This window comes from Podarcis vaucheri (genome assembly GCF_965113315.1).
Source record: "Podarcis vaucheri genome assembly, chromosome: 1".
Lineage (NCBI taxonomy): Eukaryota > Metazoa > Chordata > Lepidosauria > Squamata > Lacertidae > Podarcis > Podarcis vaucheri.
The window spans coordinates 9,366,104-9,382,287 of NC_138759.1; the positions used below are offsets into that span (position 1 = coordinate 9,366,104).

Below are 16,184 nucleotides of genomic sequence, written 5' to 3' on the forward strand. Positions count from 1 at the left end.
CGACCGCGGGGAGGTGCTGAAAGGAAGAAAGGGAGAAGCGGGGAAAGGGCTGAGGACGCCCACCCTCCTTCTCCAAGCGCGCTCGGAGCTGCTGCGCTGGCAGGATTTCGCTCTTTGATTGGCAGAGGCTTGGCAGTGATGAGCAGGCGGCCTGCCATGGAAACCGAGGGGGCAGCCAATCTGGCGAGGCCAACAGCAGCAAATCAGAAGCTGGGAGGGAGACCGAGGGTGCGGTGTGTATGGGGGGGGGGGCGGTGGTGGAGGAAGCGGGGGCTTTCCCCTGTTTCCCCTCCTTCGCCCTCCCTCCTCCATTCACGCACAGGTCCCTCCCTCTTGCCAACTTGAGGCAGCCGCCGGAGCGCGGCGCAGTCTTTCTCCCAGCGCCCTAGCGCAGCGCGCGCGCGCGGCGGCCGCTGCTGCTGCTGCTGCTGCGAAAGGTTAGCCAAGCGAGCGCCTGAAGCGCGCAAAAAGAGGAGGAGGAGGGGACGGGAAGGGTAAGAGAGAGAGAGATGCTTTTTACCCCTTATCTGGAGGGCTGAAGAAAGAGAGAGAGAGAGAGAGAGAGAGAGAGAGAGAGAGAGAGAGAGAGAGAGAGAGCTGGCTTTCTGAACCCAGGAGAAAAGCGAAGACGCGTGGCCTCCGCCAAAACCAGCGCCGCTGTTTGGAGAGACGAGGCTCTGGGAGTCGCTTCCGACGCGTGGAAGAGTCGCTGCAACCCTGCAGCCCCATAACTAAGGGACGAGGCGCCTGGACCCGCGGTAGAGGCAGCCCAGCCCGGGACGCGGAGAAGAGGCTCCTCGATTCGGCGTTCCCCGCGGATTGCGCGCAAGAGGTGACCCGGAGGGAAGCGTGATCGCCAGCAGCCCCAGCCATCCCTCTCGCCTGCCCTGGCCCCCTCGCCGGCCGCCTCCATGTTCCAGCTGCCCATCCTCAACTTCAGCCCTCAGCAGGTGGCCGGGGTGTGCGAGACCCTGGAGGAGAGCGGCGACGTGGAGCGCCTGGGGCGCTTCCTGTGGTCGTTGCCGGTGGCGCCGGCGGCTTGCGAGGCTCTCAACCGCAACGAGTCGGTGCTGCGCGCGCGCGCCATCGTGGCCTTCCACGCCGGCAACTACCGCGAGCTGTACCACATCCTGGAGAACCACAAGTTCCCCAAGGAGTCGCACGCCAAGCTGCAGGCGCTGTGGCTCGAGGCGCACTACCAGGAGGCCGAGAAGCTGCGCGGCCGCCCGCTGGGGCCGGTGGACAAGTACCGCGTGCGCAAGAAGTTCCCGCTGCCGCGCACCATCTGGGACGGCGAGCAGAAGACGCACTGCTTCAAGGAGCGCACGCGGCACCTGCTGCGAGAGTGGTACCTGCAGGACCCTTACCCAAACCCCAGCAAAAAGCGAGAGCTGGCCCAAGCCACCGGACTCACCCCCACGCAGGTGGGCAACTGGTTCAAAAACCGCAGGCAAAGGGACAGGGCCGCCGCCGCCAAGAACAGGTCGGTAGCGCACGGCGGGGATGGACCGAGGAGGAGGAGGAGGAAGATCTCGGGGGAGGGTGGCTGGCGGGGTGGCGACCGCGCCGCTGTAGATACGCTCATACCCTTCCTAGTCTCTTGCGCGCACTCACGAGTTCTCCAAACACAGCTACGAAGATTTGAGTTCCAGTTGCCCTCCTGGCGCTGTAGGAAAAGGAGATATTCCTCTTATTTTTTCCCCACCCCCCGCTCGCCTGGCGATTTCTCCTTCTCGTGCCCTCCACGTCCTCACCCCATTTTATTGGGTTAGTTGTTCCACGCCCAGGGGCCTCAAAGCGGACTAGCGCCCGCTTGGAATCCCCTTTGCAGCGACCGTCTCCGCTTCCAAATAGCGGGGAGGCGAGGGTGCGAATCCTGCTGCTCTCTTCCCCGGCCCGCGCCAGATTCACTTGGTTAGCTTCGTTTGCTGTCTTTGGGTATTAGCTTTTACGACCGAATCGAGATAGCAGCTAACGTAGGCAGGAGGCGGATACTCAGGCGAAAATTCATGTTCAGGTTTCCAGAATAGGACCCATTAAGCTGAAAGCACTGCACAATAATCCCCCCTCCCTTTTAAGTAAGTTGAATTGGATCTGAATTCGTAGGGGGGAATCCGGGAAGTTGCTCCGTTGAAACAGATTGGGGGTTTTAAATTTCGCCTTAATGTGCCTGAAGACCGCATATGCAAAATGTGCTTAAAATCTCCCTATTCCACGGCCGCATTTACATTCACTTTGGAGCAAGTCCTCGCTAATCTTACCCTCCCAATTCAGTCCAAAGAGCAAGGACTTTGGAGGAAATTTGCAGTACAGTTTTATGCAGCTTTACTCAGAAGTAAGTCATACTGAGTACAGTGAGGCTTGCTCCCTAGATACAGCGTTTAGGGTTGTCCTTTCCCCTGCTCGAATTTCCCACAGAGCGGGTTTGTGGGAGGAGACAAGTAAGACTGTGAGCTTCTTTTGTCCACCCGGATCCTAAGCCCGGAGCTGGGAAATGAGTTGCAAAACAAGTATTAAATTACCAATTTAGGATCAAGCCACATTGATACCAGCAGGGCGGACTGCTATTTAGAAACCAGATTTTCTGTAACCGATTTCCAGAGGAGCAGCCTTGATCGCCTTTTGCAGAATAAGCAACGCTGCAGCATTGTGGGACCTCCAAGACAAACTAATTAATTGTGGCATAAGCTTCCTTGAGCACCAGTCCACTTCATCAGAAGCACAAAGCATTATCCTGAGTTGCTGGTACATAGTTGGGTGGGGGGTTGTAAAAAAACTTGAGGCCAGGGAGATACGAGATGCAGAAATGTCATTTTACTTCCAAGTAAGTATGTTGAGGATCAGCCGGGCATTTACATCTGCCTACTTTTCTGCAGCATCCCTGTATCTGTAAAGGTGTATTGCTGTTGAGACTGTTGCATTCTGCAGTTTAATTAATGTATGAGACATCTTTTTTGAAATTAATTTATGAAACATCTTTTTGGAAGGGAAGGAAACTAGGCAGGTTTGGAGAACTGCAAAATGATTCTTCAAACAATTAAAATTAAAGAAGGAAAGAAAGCAGGTACATGACACAGGATATAGTTTTTTTTTCTATTTTAAAATCTATTTTTTTCTATTGTTATCTCCTCTAACAATTCATCTACAATTAAAGTTTTGGCTTTCATTTTTCTTTTTCTTTCCTTTGACTATCCATCACCTCATCTCTGCTTGACTAAAGGAAAAATGCATTGCCTGTTTGTATGAATGCATAGGTAGAGACCAGCTGATGGGTTTAAAATAAGCATATCTTAAAATACAATATCTATTTCACTACCGGGGGTTATCATTTAATACCATTATGCCATGCTTGCTGATACCCATCTATACAGATGGATATTTCTAATACTGTTAATGCTATCTGGTGCATAACCTCGTTAATGGCTCATTTAAAACAAGCATTTCCGTGGATCAAGCTGATTGCTCGCCAGTCCTAAATGCACCTTAAAATCATGTTTATAAGAAGTTAGTTCCCTTTACCTCGAAAGAAGATATTCCCAAGTGTACATGGACACGGGACCACACTGAAGTGATTCTTTTTTTATATATGGCTTACTTTGAGTAATGAGTTTCGAATCAGTCTCTAAATGCATACAACCACGAGCAGGCACTTTTAATTTAAAGCCAGGAGCAACTCGGGAGCAAAGTGTTTGAGCAAAATACTTCTTCCCCTGTTGAGAAGTATGTGGTATGGCTATGCCATTCTCCTTTTAAGCAGCTGTCCGTTCGTCCATCCATTTTCTAAATCCAATTTGTAAAAGGACATAGACACACTGCTGTGTTTCAGTGCAAAGACACAACAGTAGTAAATGCCCGTATTCAACTGCAGCAAGACCCACTTCCAACAGAATTCAGAACGATGGTATCTTGAAAGATATGGTTCTTAAAGCCTCTTTACCAGGGCAGTAGACAGCGGGATTGAACCTGTCAAATATTCAGTTGTGATTCATGCATATTTTAAGGTATATGCCATTCCTATGAAATTCACATCAGCCTCCCTTCACCATTATCCTTTATCCCTCTCTAGGGTTATGGATACAGCCCATAATTTTAAAAAGATGCTCAATGTTGCCATTTAAGCGTAGAACAAAACTAGGACTTTTATTTAGCCAAACAGGGAGCTGGTTTAAGGACTGCCTGGGGAGCTCGACGTAAGGAATAAATAGGGAAAGTAAAAAAAGAAGAAGCCTAGCTTAGAATGGGAAAGGATTTCTGATGACAATTAGGTGCACTAATTAGCACGAATGACCTATATTTTGCAGGAGGCGTGTTTACGATTCCATTGTGCCAAAGTGCTTGAATGTAAACCGGTTTAGTCGCACGGACTTCAGTAGGATTCTTTCGGCTTAAATCCAATAGGATTCTTTCGGCTTAAGTCTGTGAATCCGACTAACAGAACAATCCCATACCCGACTTACCTAGGAGTAAATCCTGATTTCTGAGTAAACATACATAGGCTTCCATCTTACAAAGTTTAAATGTGAGGGCGATGCACACCAATGTATAAATAACTTACAATGAGAGAGACAGAAAGACAGAGGGTGGGAATTGCTGGGGGACAAGCAGTTTTTGCGATCCAGTCGAAGTATACATTCTTGAATCTATTCCTCAGTTACAACCGGTGAAGAAGAAAGAGAGTTTTGCAATATGCATGCAGCTATAATCCCCATGCATGTCTACTTGGAAGTAAATCTTTCTGAGCTCAGGGGCACACGGGATTGCAGCTGTAAAGAGATTCTTAAATTCAGGCAGGCCCACAAAAGCCAATGCGGCAAAACTGGAAATTAAAGACTTTTATTTTAAGTGGGATGCGGATTCTTCAACTGAGAGAAAGGCTAAGAGAGAAAAAGCAGAACATTTAGCAGACTGTGTTTAAAAACGGCCCTGCTGTTTGTTTTTTTAAAGTATTTTCCAAATCTACTCTGGATTGCTCGGAGCTAAAATTGGTTCTCATCTTAACATCCTTGAAAGCTTTGTTCAGAAAATACTCTTCTTTGTTCTGTATTTTTGTGGATGTGTCATTTCTAAACAGTATTGACTCTTTATTTCATAAATGTTTATAAAATAAGGGCAGAGCAATAGTACACAAGAAAATATCATATTACAAAAACAAAATTTAAAACCCGGTGTATTTGGGAGTGGATGTTCCATTTATACAATAAATACAAATAATGAATCCAGTGAAAAAACACTGTTGTTGGTTCTAAACTATCCTTGGTGGGAATCAGTTGTAGGACATTCCTTAATCTACTGGAGAGGAGCTGATTCCAATCCATAGTGCAATCTGCAAAAACTGCATTTCCTCCCCATTGTAGTGCAACTGTGGTTAAATTTATTGGAACTGGGGGCGGCGGGGGGGGGGAGACACATAATGTTTTGAAACACTTGTGGGGACCTCAGCCGCCTCAAATAAGTGACCCAAGATATATTTCTGCTAAAAGTTGCTTGAAAGCAGGTGTGTATAAAATTACTATTACGACATATAGTTTGCAGAAATAGAAACTGCTGCTTCGATGCCAAATTATTGGATCGTCCCCCATTAATGTGTTTGTCTTAGGTTTGGTAGCTAAAAAGAGCCGTTTCTATAGACGAGGCTTAACCCTCGGTGCTTAGATTAACACAGTTCTTCGGTTCTTTGTTCTAAGAGATGTAGTCAGCCGTAACAATAAGCCTGGCTCCATAAAGAGGTGGAGGGATGATGATGATGATGATGATGATAGAATAACAACACTAATAACAGTAAAACGGCATATATCAAGCAGTTGCAATATTTCACAGATGTATTTTATTTCAGCTCTGTAACACCCATGTTTGCCCGAGGCAGGTTTAATTTTTGAAACGTGATTTTTAAAAAAGAGAGGAGGGGAAAACAATACAATCTTAAATATGTTCCTAGATGCTATTCTGTAGGATGTGTTCTACATGTGCTTGGAAGTATTTCTATCTTGAACTGGTCTTCCATGCCGATTCTACCCAGAGAGTGACTATTGTTAACTGGGTCCATGTGCTAAGTGTGTGTGCCTTCGCTTTTTTTATATTAAAAAAGCTGTATGTGTGATGACTTCATCCATGTCGATAATACTACAGCAGCTATTGTGAGGCAGAACAAAACAAAAAACCACTAAAAATCTTCTCAAAATACATTGATTTCGCCTTTTTTGCTGCTCTACTTTGAACGTTGCTCTTTTTGTACTTTTTGCAGATATGTTCAAGGTAGAACTACAAAAAAGCATTATGTGTTGTGAACATTTGTTGTGGAATTCTGTTGTGTCTGACAATAACTGCTCTAGCAGACCTTTTGAACATCACTCAACCCTGTGACCCTTCCCTACTGAAAATTTCAGAAACTGAAATGAATCCATATATATATATATATATATATATATATATATTTTGGTGTCTTCGGGTGTCTTCCCGTGTAAGAGTCGGGGTGTCTGTGCGACGTTTCGACGAGGTCTCACTCGTCATCTTCAGGCTGGTGCTTTCGGCTTCTTGTTACTGGAACAGTAACAAGAAGCCGAAAGCACCAGCCTGAAGATGACGAGTGAGACCTCGTCGAAACGTCGCACAGACACCCCGACTCTTACACGGGAAGACACCCGAAGACACCAAAACCTGCATTCCTGTACCCGTGAAAATCTACGAAAGCATATATATATATATATATATATATATATATATATATATATATATATCCTTTGATTTATGTTTGAACATCACCTTCAAATTGTATGGGTTATTACACAAATGAAAACAATTACTCCCAATGAAAACAAAATGGGGGCCAAATTAAATGTAATTTACAAGGTCTGGGCGTATAAGTTGGCGGTATCATATAACATAGCATTGCAAGAAAAATAACAGTAGAAATAATCGCATTTACAGAATCTGAAATAATATATGATGCAGAATGAGAAACGCATTCTTGAAAAGAAACTTCATCCAGAATATTACGGCTATATATTAATGATGATAATAATACAATTTGGAATGAGGGAAATAATTTAAATGCACAAATGGCTAAATTAAAACTGCATGAGTGGATCAGCTGGCAAGAGTTTTAAAACCTTGCAGTGGATGCAAATGTAGGCGTGGTGAATTTGCAAAGTTTGCAGAATGAGGAAGAGTCACAGCTTGTTCTGGTTGACCTGCCACACCCCCAGCCCCTAAAGCAGGACAAATACCCCCTTGAGTTATACCAATGTGTTCCTCAAACTTCCTGCATTCAGGAGGAATTTCCACCCTGATCTGTCTGCTGAGGAACCTGTGTGCATTTGTCAGTGAACCCCTGGCCATTGCAGAAAGATCACTGCATGAGGGACACTCATCCCCTGTGCAAAGTGATGGGAATGCACACAACCCTTTTCTTTGGCTGTGCATTAAAGGGGAAAGTGGTAATACTCTTTCAGGGAAGCTTAGAATTGTAGAATTGCAAGGGACGCCGGGGGCGGGGGTGTAGTCATCTAGTCCAACCCCCTGCGGATGCAGGAATCAACTGGCTTGTATGTTGTTCCTGAACCTTTCACTGAGGACCTCTGACAAATTTCTGGAGTGTTTTAGGGTTCCCCAGGGAGAGGGTTTGAAACCCGTGGAACCCTGCACCAAAGTTAGGTAAGGTAAAGGGACCCCTGACCATTAGGTCCAATCGTGGCCGACTCTGGGGTTGCGGTGCTCATCTCGCTTTATTGGCCGAGGGAGCCGGCGTACAGCTTCCGGGTCATGTGGCCAGCATGATTAAGCCACTTCTGGCGAAGCAGAGCAGCGCACGGAAACGCCGTTTACCTTCCCGCCGGAGCGGTACCTATTTATCTACTTGCACTTTGACGTGCTTTCAAACTGCTAGGTTGGCAGGAGCAGGGACCGAGCAATGGGAGCTCACCCTGTCGCGGGGATTCGAACCGCCGACCTTCTGATCGGCAAGTCCTAGGCTCTGTGGTTTAACCCACAGCGCCACCCGCGTCCCTGCACCAAAGTTACACTGAAGTTATTTGTACATGCACGTGAAGTTATTCTATGACTGGCCATTTTAAATTGTGAAAGTGGCCATGGCTAGAATAGCTGATAGGGAAGTGTAAGACACTGGCTACTGCAACATCAGAATAGGTGGTTAACAAGTGGATAGATGGATGGAGTTGGAAGCCAATAGGACCTAGCTGAATTTGGCAAACGTGGCTGTAACAGAAAGCAGTGCTTAGGAGCCTTGAAGCTGATATGATGTTGCTAATAATAATAATAATAATAATAATAATAACAACAACAACAATTTTATTTATATCCCACCCTCCCCAGCCAAAAACTGGGCTCAGAGAAGCTAACAACAGTAAAAATGACACAGTTTACATAAAATCATAATCATTTAATTGAAATACATTCTTTCTTTTTTTTTAAATATTTTATTAAGGATTTTCTTGTTTTACAGAAGTGTAGTGCCTCATTTTTGGTTTGTTTTTTTCATGTAACATTTTTACAAATCCATTTCATTTGTTGAGGCATTAGGGGGAGAAGAAAAAAGAGAGAGAGAAGAAAAGGGGGGTGGCAGGAGGGAAGATGGATGGGGGTGGGGTCGGGTGGCGGTGTTTCTATTATGTTTAATGTGTGTAGAGTTTGGTGTCAGCGTTGTTTGTGTTGTTCACTTGTGTTCCTTTGGTGGAGAGAGAGGTTGGGGTTGGCCTAGGGTGTGATTGTTTGCTTGTGATTGGCTGTGGTGATCTTTGTTTTCGTGTGTGAGTGAGGTGGGTGGGTGTTTTGGATCAGGTTAGCCATATTGATTTGTATGCTGTTGGTGGATTATTGTCAATGTCCTGTTGGGCTGTGTGTGTAATAAAGGGGAGCCATACCGGGGTGAAGGTGTCTTCTTCTGTTTGTCCCCGTGTCAGTTTCAGTTTGTTAGTTAATTTTTCTAAAATCAATTCATTCCAAAATTAATTCACAGTCAAATTAATGGCAACCATTGGGCTATGAGGGTTATCGAAGGAGGGGGTCAGACTGTGCCTCAGCCAAAGGCCTGGTGGAACACCTCTGTCTTGCAAGCCCTGCAGAAAGATGTCAAGTCCCGCAGGGCCCTAGTCTCTTGTGACAGAGCGTTCCACCAGATCAGGGCCACGGCCAAAAAAGCCCTGCTGATAGGGCCAGTGTTGGGCATACTCATTTCTTTATACCTCTATAATCTCTGATTGAAGCAGGTTCATGAAGAAACACAAAAACAATAATATTATAATAATTTATTATTTATACCTCACCCATCTGGCTGGGCTTCCCCAGCCACTCTGGGCGGCTTCCAAAAAAATATTAAAATACTGTAATACATCAAACATTAAAAGCTTCCCTATAAAGGGCTGCCTTCAGATGTCTTCTAAAGGTTGTGTACCATAATTCTTTATCTCCTTGACATCTGAAGGGAGGGTGTTCAACAGGGAGGGTGCCACCACTGAGAAGGCCCTCTGCCTGGTTCCCTGTAACCTCACTTCTCGCAGGGAGGGAACCGCCAGAAGGCCCTCGGGGCTGGACCTCAGTGTCTGGGCAGAACGATGGGGGTGGAGACGCTCCTTCAGGTATACTGGACCGAGGCCGTTTAGGTCTTTAAAGGTCAGCACCAACACTTTGAATTGTGCTCAGAAATCCAAAGGAAGGCAAATATTTAGGACAGGATTGGCTAGTCTGTGGCCCTCCATATATTCCCAGACTCCTGTCATCCCCTGCCAATGGTCAGGGATGATGGGACTTGTAGTCTAATAAAACCTGGAGGGCATCAGGTTCCCCCACCATAAAGGAAAGATAGAGTGATTTCTGAGGAGACAAAATGTGTCTTACACTGTTAGGTTGTAAGGATTTTTTTTTAATTTCCTTTGCAGTAGCTGGGTAGGTGAACAGGAAACTTACATCTTTAAGTAAGCTTTTGCCTTCTCTCACCTTCCAATGAAAGACAAAGGGTACAGATTCCAAGATAAGCTTTTGTCCTTTGGGGAAATAGCATGCATTGAACTAATAGGGAACAGAGTGGCTTGGTTAAAGTGACATGGTTAAAGTGAAAGGTTTTTTTAAGCGGGGGTGGTGGTGCTCGGGGATATGGTCACATCATTGTTGTGTACCTTTCTGATACTCTATGGCCAAGCCATCCCACTGGGAATACTAAGGGTAGTACTTCTTTATGCAGTGCATAATTAATCTGTGGAACTCATTGACACAAGGCACAGAGAATATGCTTTAAAAGAGTATTAGACAAATTCATGGAGGGTAGGTGTATCATTTGTTATTAATCATACAGTAATGCTATGATTAGAGTGGCTGGGGAAACCCAGCCAGATGGGCAGGGTATAATAATAATAATAATAATAATAATAATAATAATAATGTCAAGGTCTAAATGATGTAGATATCTGAAATACTGCTTCCCTCCCTACAAACCCACTCATTTATTAACATCAACAGAGCAGGTCTTCTTGGTATTATTATTATTGTTATTATTATTATTAAAATTTGTATACCGCCCTGTGACCGCAGACCTCAAGCTAAAATCACAATATAAAAAACATAAAATGCATAATAAAAGCAAAAACAAGAACAACCCAATAATCCCCCGCCTCCACAACACATTTTTAAAGGTTATTGGATGTCAATCAACCAAAAGCCTGGTCAAAGAGGAACATTTTTGCCTGGCACCTAAAGATATATAATGAAGGCTCAGGCCAAACCTTCCTGGGGAGAGTATCCCACAGATGGGGAGCCACTGCAGAAAAGGCCCCATTGGAAGTTCCACTGCCCTCAGAGGTTTGAGTGGTGGTGCTCTGGGAGAGAGCATTCTCTGCAGCAGCTCCTAAGTGGAGGAATTTCCTCCCCACGATTGCACTCAGGTCCCGATTGTAAGCTTTGTTGGCCATTGGGAGAACAGAACGTTGGACTGGAAGGGCCTTTGTCCTGCTCCAGCTATTTCTGTGTTCTTGTGGCTCATTAAAACGATTTATTAGTTCTTAAGTCTGCCTGGGCTTTTGCGAAATCAGAGAACCACTCTCCCTGTATGGATATCAGACCCCCACACCCTGCAATGTGCTGAGAGCAGCTGGGAAGTCCTAGTTCATGGGTAGGCAAACTAAGGCCCAGGGGCTGGATCTGGCCCAATCGCCTTCTAAATCCGGCCTGTGGACGGTCTGGGAATCAGCGTGTTTTACATGAGTAGAATGTGTGCTTTTATTTAAAATGCATCTCTGGGTTATTTGTGGGGCATAGGAATTCATTCATTATTTTTTTTTTCAAAATACAGTCTGGCCCCCCACAAGGGCTGAGGGACAGTGAACCAGGCCCTTGCTGGAAAAGTCTGCTGACTCCTGTCCTCATTCACTGAGAGCCAGTGTGGTGCAGTGGTTAAGAGCGGTAGACTCGTAATCTGGTGAACTGGGTTCGCTTCCCTGCTCCTCCACATGCAGCTGCTGGGAGACCTTGGGCTAGTCACACTTCTCTGAAGTCTCTCAGCCTCACTCACCTCACAGAGTGTTTGTTGTGGGAGAGGAAGGGAAAGGAGATTGTTAGACACTTTGAGACTCCTTTGGGTAGTGATAAAGCGGGATATCAAATCCAAACTCCTCCTCCTCCTCCTCTTCTTCTTCATTGCCCTCTCCATGCAGGCATGGAGAAGCATGGTGTCTGATGATGCAAACACGACTGCTATGGTGTGTGTTTTTGGCTAACAGAATCAGAATAGTTAAGAGCTGGAGAAGTGGTAGGTTGCAATTCCTGAGGCAGTGGCAGAGCTTATGATTGCGTTTCCACCTTTTGATAAGACGAAGAGGACTGTAGGGTTAGCACAGGGGTGCAAACAACATTAGAAGAGCCTAGTGGTGCATCCAGTCCACTATCCCGTTCTCACAGTAGCCTATCAGATGCCTCTGGGAAGCCCACAAACAAGACCTTCGTGCAACAGTGCAATTCAGCCCCGACACTGAGGTCCAGCTCCGAGGCCCTTCTGGCGTTTCCCTCATTGCGAGAAGTGAGGTTACAGGGAACTAGGCAGAGGGCCTTAACGGTGGTGGCACCCACCCTGTGGAACACCCTCCCAGCCAATGTCAAGGGAAAAAACAACTGTCTGAATTTCAGAAGACATCTGAAGGCAGCCCTGTTAGGGAAGTTTTTGATGTTTGATGTTTTATTGTGTTTTTAATATTCTGTTGGGATGCAGGTGGTGCTGTGGTGTAAACCACTGAGCCTTGGGCTTGCCGATCGGAAGGTCGGTGGTTCGAATTACTACTACTACTACTACTACTACTACTACTACTACTGCTAATATTACTACTATTTGGTTTAGAGGCATACTGTATTCAGCAGTGGACGCAGAACAGAGCCATCATGACTTGTAGCCATTGGTAGCCTTATTAGAGGAGATTACTTATTTTAAAGGCATCAAAGTTAGTGAACATCACTGCCACTTTGTGCAGCGCAGATTCCATAGTTTAACTGCGCTGTGTGGAGAATCCCTTTCTTTTTTCTGTCCTGAATCTTCCAGCATTCAGCTTCATCGGAGTTCTCGGTTTTTCTGAAACGCCATGCATAAGTTTCATACACTTCTTGCCTTCTACTAGGCTTTTCTCTAATCTGAGAAGTCCCAAATGTTGCCATCTTTCCCAATAGGCAAGTTGTCCCATCCCCTCGATCCCGTTACCCTTTCCGGCTCTGCAACAGGGGTGCCAACTTGAATAAAAGATTGGGGGTGCCAGGTAAGCCCTGCCACACATAAATCGATCACACGACATGGCACATGCGCACCATTTGAATGGCAATGCTCATTAACTTTGGGGGGCCCAGTCCCTTCAAGTATTTTATTGGGGGGCAAGGAGACCTCAGCCCCTAGGAGTTGGCTCCTCTGCTCTGCAATTACTTTTTTGAGATGAAGTGACCAAAACTGTAAGTAAGTAAGTAAGTAAAATTTATACCCCACCCATCTGGCGGGTTTTCCCCAGCTACTCTGGGCAACTTACAGCATATTTAAAACATAATAAAACATCAAACATGAAAAACTTCCTGATACAAGGCTACTTCAGAAGTCTTCTAAAAGTTGTGTAGTTCTTTATCTCATTGACATCTGATGGGAGGGCGTTCCCCAGGGAGGACACCACTGAGAAGGCCTTCTGTCTGGTTCCCTTCACTTCTTGCAGTGAGGGAACCAGTGGAAGGCCCTTGGAGCTGGACCTCAGTGTCCGGGCTGAACGATGGGGGTGGAGAGCTCCTTCAGGTATACTGGACCCAGGCTGTTTAGGGCTTTAAAGGTCAGCACCAACACTTTGGTTTGTGCTTTGAAACGTACCGTTTTCCAAATGCAGTCACACCACAGATTTGTAGAGGAAAGCATAGGCTGGAATGCAGGTGAGACCTTGGGCTGCTCAAGGTGAGAAGAAGCATAATGAGTGACCATAAAGGGAAAGAGGTGTGTTCATCTCTGCCAAAGAGACAGGGGTTCTCATTAATATGGTCTGCTAGGGGTGTGTGTGTGTTTAATGCTATAGTCTATTGCAATCATTTAATTTAAAAAAAATCATTGTGTCATTGTTTTACTTATGGCTGTATTTTGACAATAATAACAAGCATAATGGATTGTGTCCTATGTTAACCCGACTCGGAGTAGATCCACTGCAAATAATGAACTTATGCCCATTGTGTTCAGCGGATCTGTTCTGAGTAGGATTTAGTTGGGAACATCATCATCACCATCATCATCATCATCATATAGATTGTGAATCTCCTTGGGAAAGAGCAGCTTGCAAATTTTTAGAAATTTTAAGTGTACTTGAAGCGGAGAGAATCAATGGAGTGCAGCTCATACCTAAATGCAGAAAGCATTATATATCCAAATGTATTACCGCCTTAATAATAATGATAATAATTTTATTATTTATACCTTGCCCAAGCCCATCTGGCTGGATTAAATACGCACCACCAGAAAAAAACAACAAATTTAGAAAACAAGTGTCTGGCGCTCACTGGCCCTCCTTAGCCCAAAGGTCAGCATTGTTCCTCGCCCCTCTAGAAATATGAATGCACATTGCCCGGAAGCAGGAGGCTGCGTCTAGGTGCTGAGGACCCGTGGCTAGGTGGCTCAGGGATGGGCATCGGGGGTGCAGTGGGTGGGCCCGGAGACAGAGGTGGGGGTGTTCCGGAAGGAGGGAGGGAGCAGCCCGTGGTTATTTCCGCTGCCTCCCCAAAGTGACGGCTCCCTCTCGCTTCTCCCGCCGCAGGCTCCAGCAGCAAGTCTTGTCGTCGCAAGGCGCAGGGAGGTCGCTGCCGTCGGAGGAGGAGAGCGCCGGAGAGCCCCTCCTGGGCGCCGCCGCCAGCCCCGCCGCCAGCCTGTCCAGCAAAGCCGCCGCCTCCTCGGCCATCTCCATCACTTCCAGCGACAGCGAATGTGATCTGTGAGAAGGAAGAAGAGGGGGAGAGCAGGAGGAGGAAGGACTGACGGACGGACGGGGCGGCCGGGCGCGCGGGAGAGCCGAGGGCGCAGCAGCAGCAGCAGCAGCAGCGGTGGCACTCCTTGCCTCCGGCCAAGCACTCCTTGCCAGCCAGTGCCTGTCTGCCTGCCTTGCCCGCCTTCACGGCTTCCTGCGCCGCTTTGCCTTGTCCGCAATCCCGGGCCCGACGGCTGGTGGCGGGCCTGCGGAGCAGCCGGAGTCTCCAAGGACCGTCCAGCCCGTCTGAAAAGCAGGACGCGAAAACGCTCGGAGAGACTCCGCTGACGCTTGTTCCTCCCAGCGGCGTCTTCGTCGCCTTCCATCCTTCAGCCAGGATCTGCTGTAAAGATGCCTCAAAAGTCACACACGCGCGCAGAGGGAGAAAGAGAGACGCCAAACCTAGAGGGAGGAGGATAGAAATTGCAGCTCCGTCGCCTGCCGCAAATCCTAATTCCTCCCTCTGGGGATTTCCAGCTGAAAAGTTGCTGGTGGTTGTTTTTCGGAGGTTGTTTGTTTGGTTTGTTAGTTCGCTTTTATTTTTAAAAGGTTTTTTTTTATACATATACATATATATAAATATAAATATAAATATTCTATATAATGTTTATTGACTTATTTAAAGAATTGCTCTGTGGGTAGATTGTTTTATTTGATTATCATAATTGCTATTATTAATTATTATTAATATTATTATTATAATTATTGTTTGAGGCTTGATGCCTGCGTGCGCTGGTGATTTAATTTCCTTTTTCTCCCCGTGGAGCATGTGCAGCAGGACCAGGGATTGTAGGGGGAGGGGGCAGCCAAATCACAACAAACAGACCAAGAAACGAACAATTCCAGTGTAATAAAATAATAGGTGAGCGAAACTGAGATTCTTTCTTTCCCTTCCTTGACTTAAAATGCTTTTTAAACCAGGAGAAGAGTTGGAAGCGCTTTGTTTGCTTGTTTGTATGGATCTGGGGTCTAAACAAGGTCCACAGAGAGCACCTGGATGTGGATTTAAAAGAAAAGAAGTGAATTTAAAACCAAGCGTGATTTCGAGAAAACCAGAGGCGGCCCATTCTATCCACGTTCTTGAGCAACGCTTATTCATTTTCGTTGGTGCGCAAAAAAAGAGAACGCCCCTTATTGCGCTTGTGGGTTCAGCACCAAGGAGGTTTTACCGTCTTGGAGTAAAGCAGTTTTGAGAGACAAACCGAGCCAAAGGAAGGAGGGTAGGGAGAGAGAAGGGAGCATTTCGGTAAAAGAAGACAAAAGTCAGGAAAATCTTTGGGCCTTGGAGGAGAAAACAAGGCAGCAGTCTGTCCTATCCAGACTTAGGAGTAGCTATTTTATTAACTGCATTGCAATGCCGTCCAGTAACCGAAGGTCTCCGAACCAGTTACGTACTCTTTTTTTAAGCAATTAAAATAACAGCATAATGCAATGAGGGGTAAGCCCTGATAAACTCAACGGGTCTACTAGGATCGCAGTGCACAGCTGCTCTTTGCAGAAACTAGAGGTTAGGTCGGAGCTGCAAAGATGGCATCTTTGCCTTTTCTGGCTTCTGAATTAAGCCCTGTTTGTACGCACAGCGGGCTAATGCAAGGGGGGGGGGATATTGCAGCCATCTGGGTAACGCAAGATGTAGCTCCTGTGTCCTTTCAATATGGAAAATAGGGCAGATTTTCAACAGTGCTTACTTTAAAGTAAAAGTATCCCGGGGATAACTTG

The 16,184-nt window shown here is 46.2% G+C and overlaps 1 protein-coding gene across 2 annotated transcripts; it reads left to right on the forward strand.

The window, feature by feature from the left end:
• Positions 1–581: 581 nt before the first annotated feature.
• On the forward strand, positions 582–15,500 carry SIX6 (SIX homeobox 6). 2 transcript variants are annotated; one of them, XM_082219774.1, is made up of 2 exons: positions 582–1,483; positions 14,259–15,500. In XM_082219774.1, exons 1-2 carry the CDS (start codon positions 912–914, stop codon positions 14,434–14,436), a joined length of 750 nt encoding a protein of 249 aa, XP_082075900.1. In that variant the 5' UTR covers positions 582–911; the 3' UTR covers positions 14,437–15,500. The 2 variants fall into 2 exon arrangements, with proteins under 2 accessions (XP_082075900.1, XP_082075901.1); XM_082219775.1 differs by having other exon boundaries at positions 582–1,424.
• Positions 15,501–16,184: the final 684 nt, after the last annotated feature.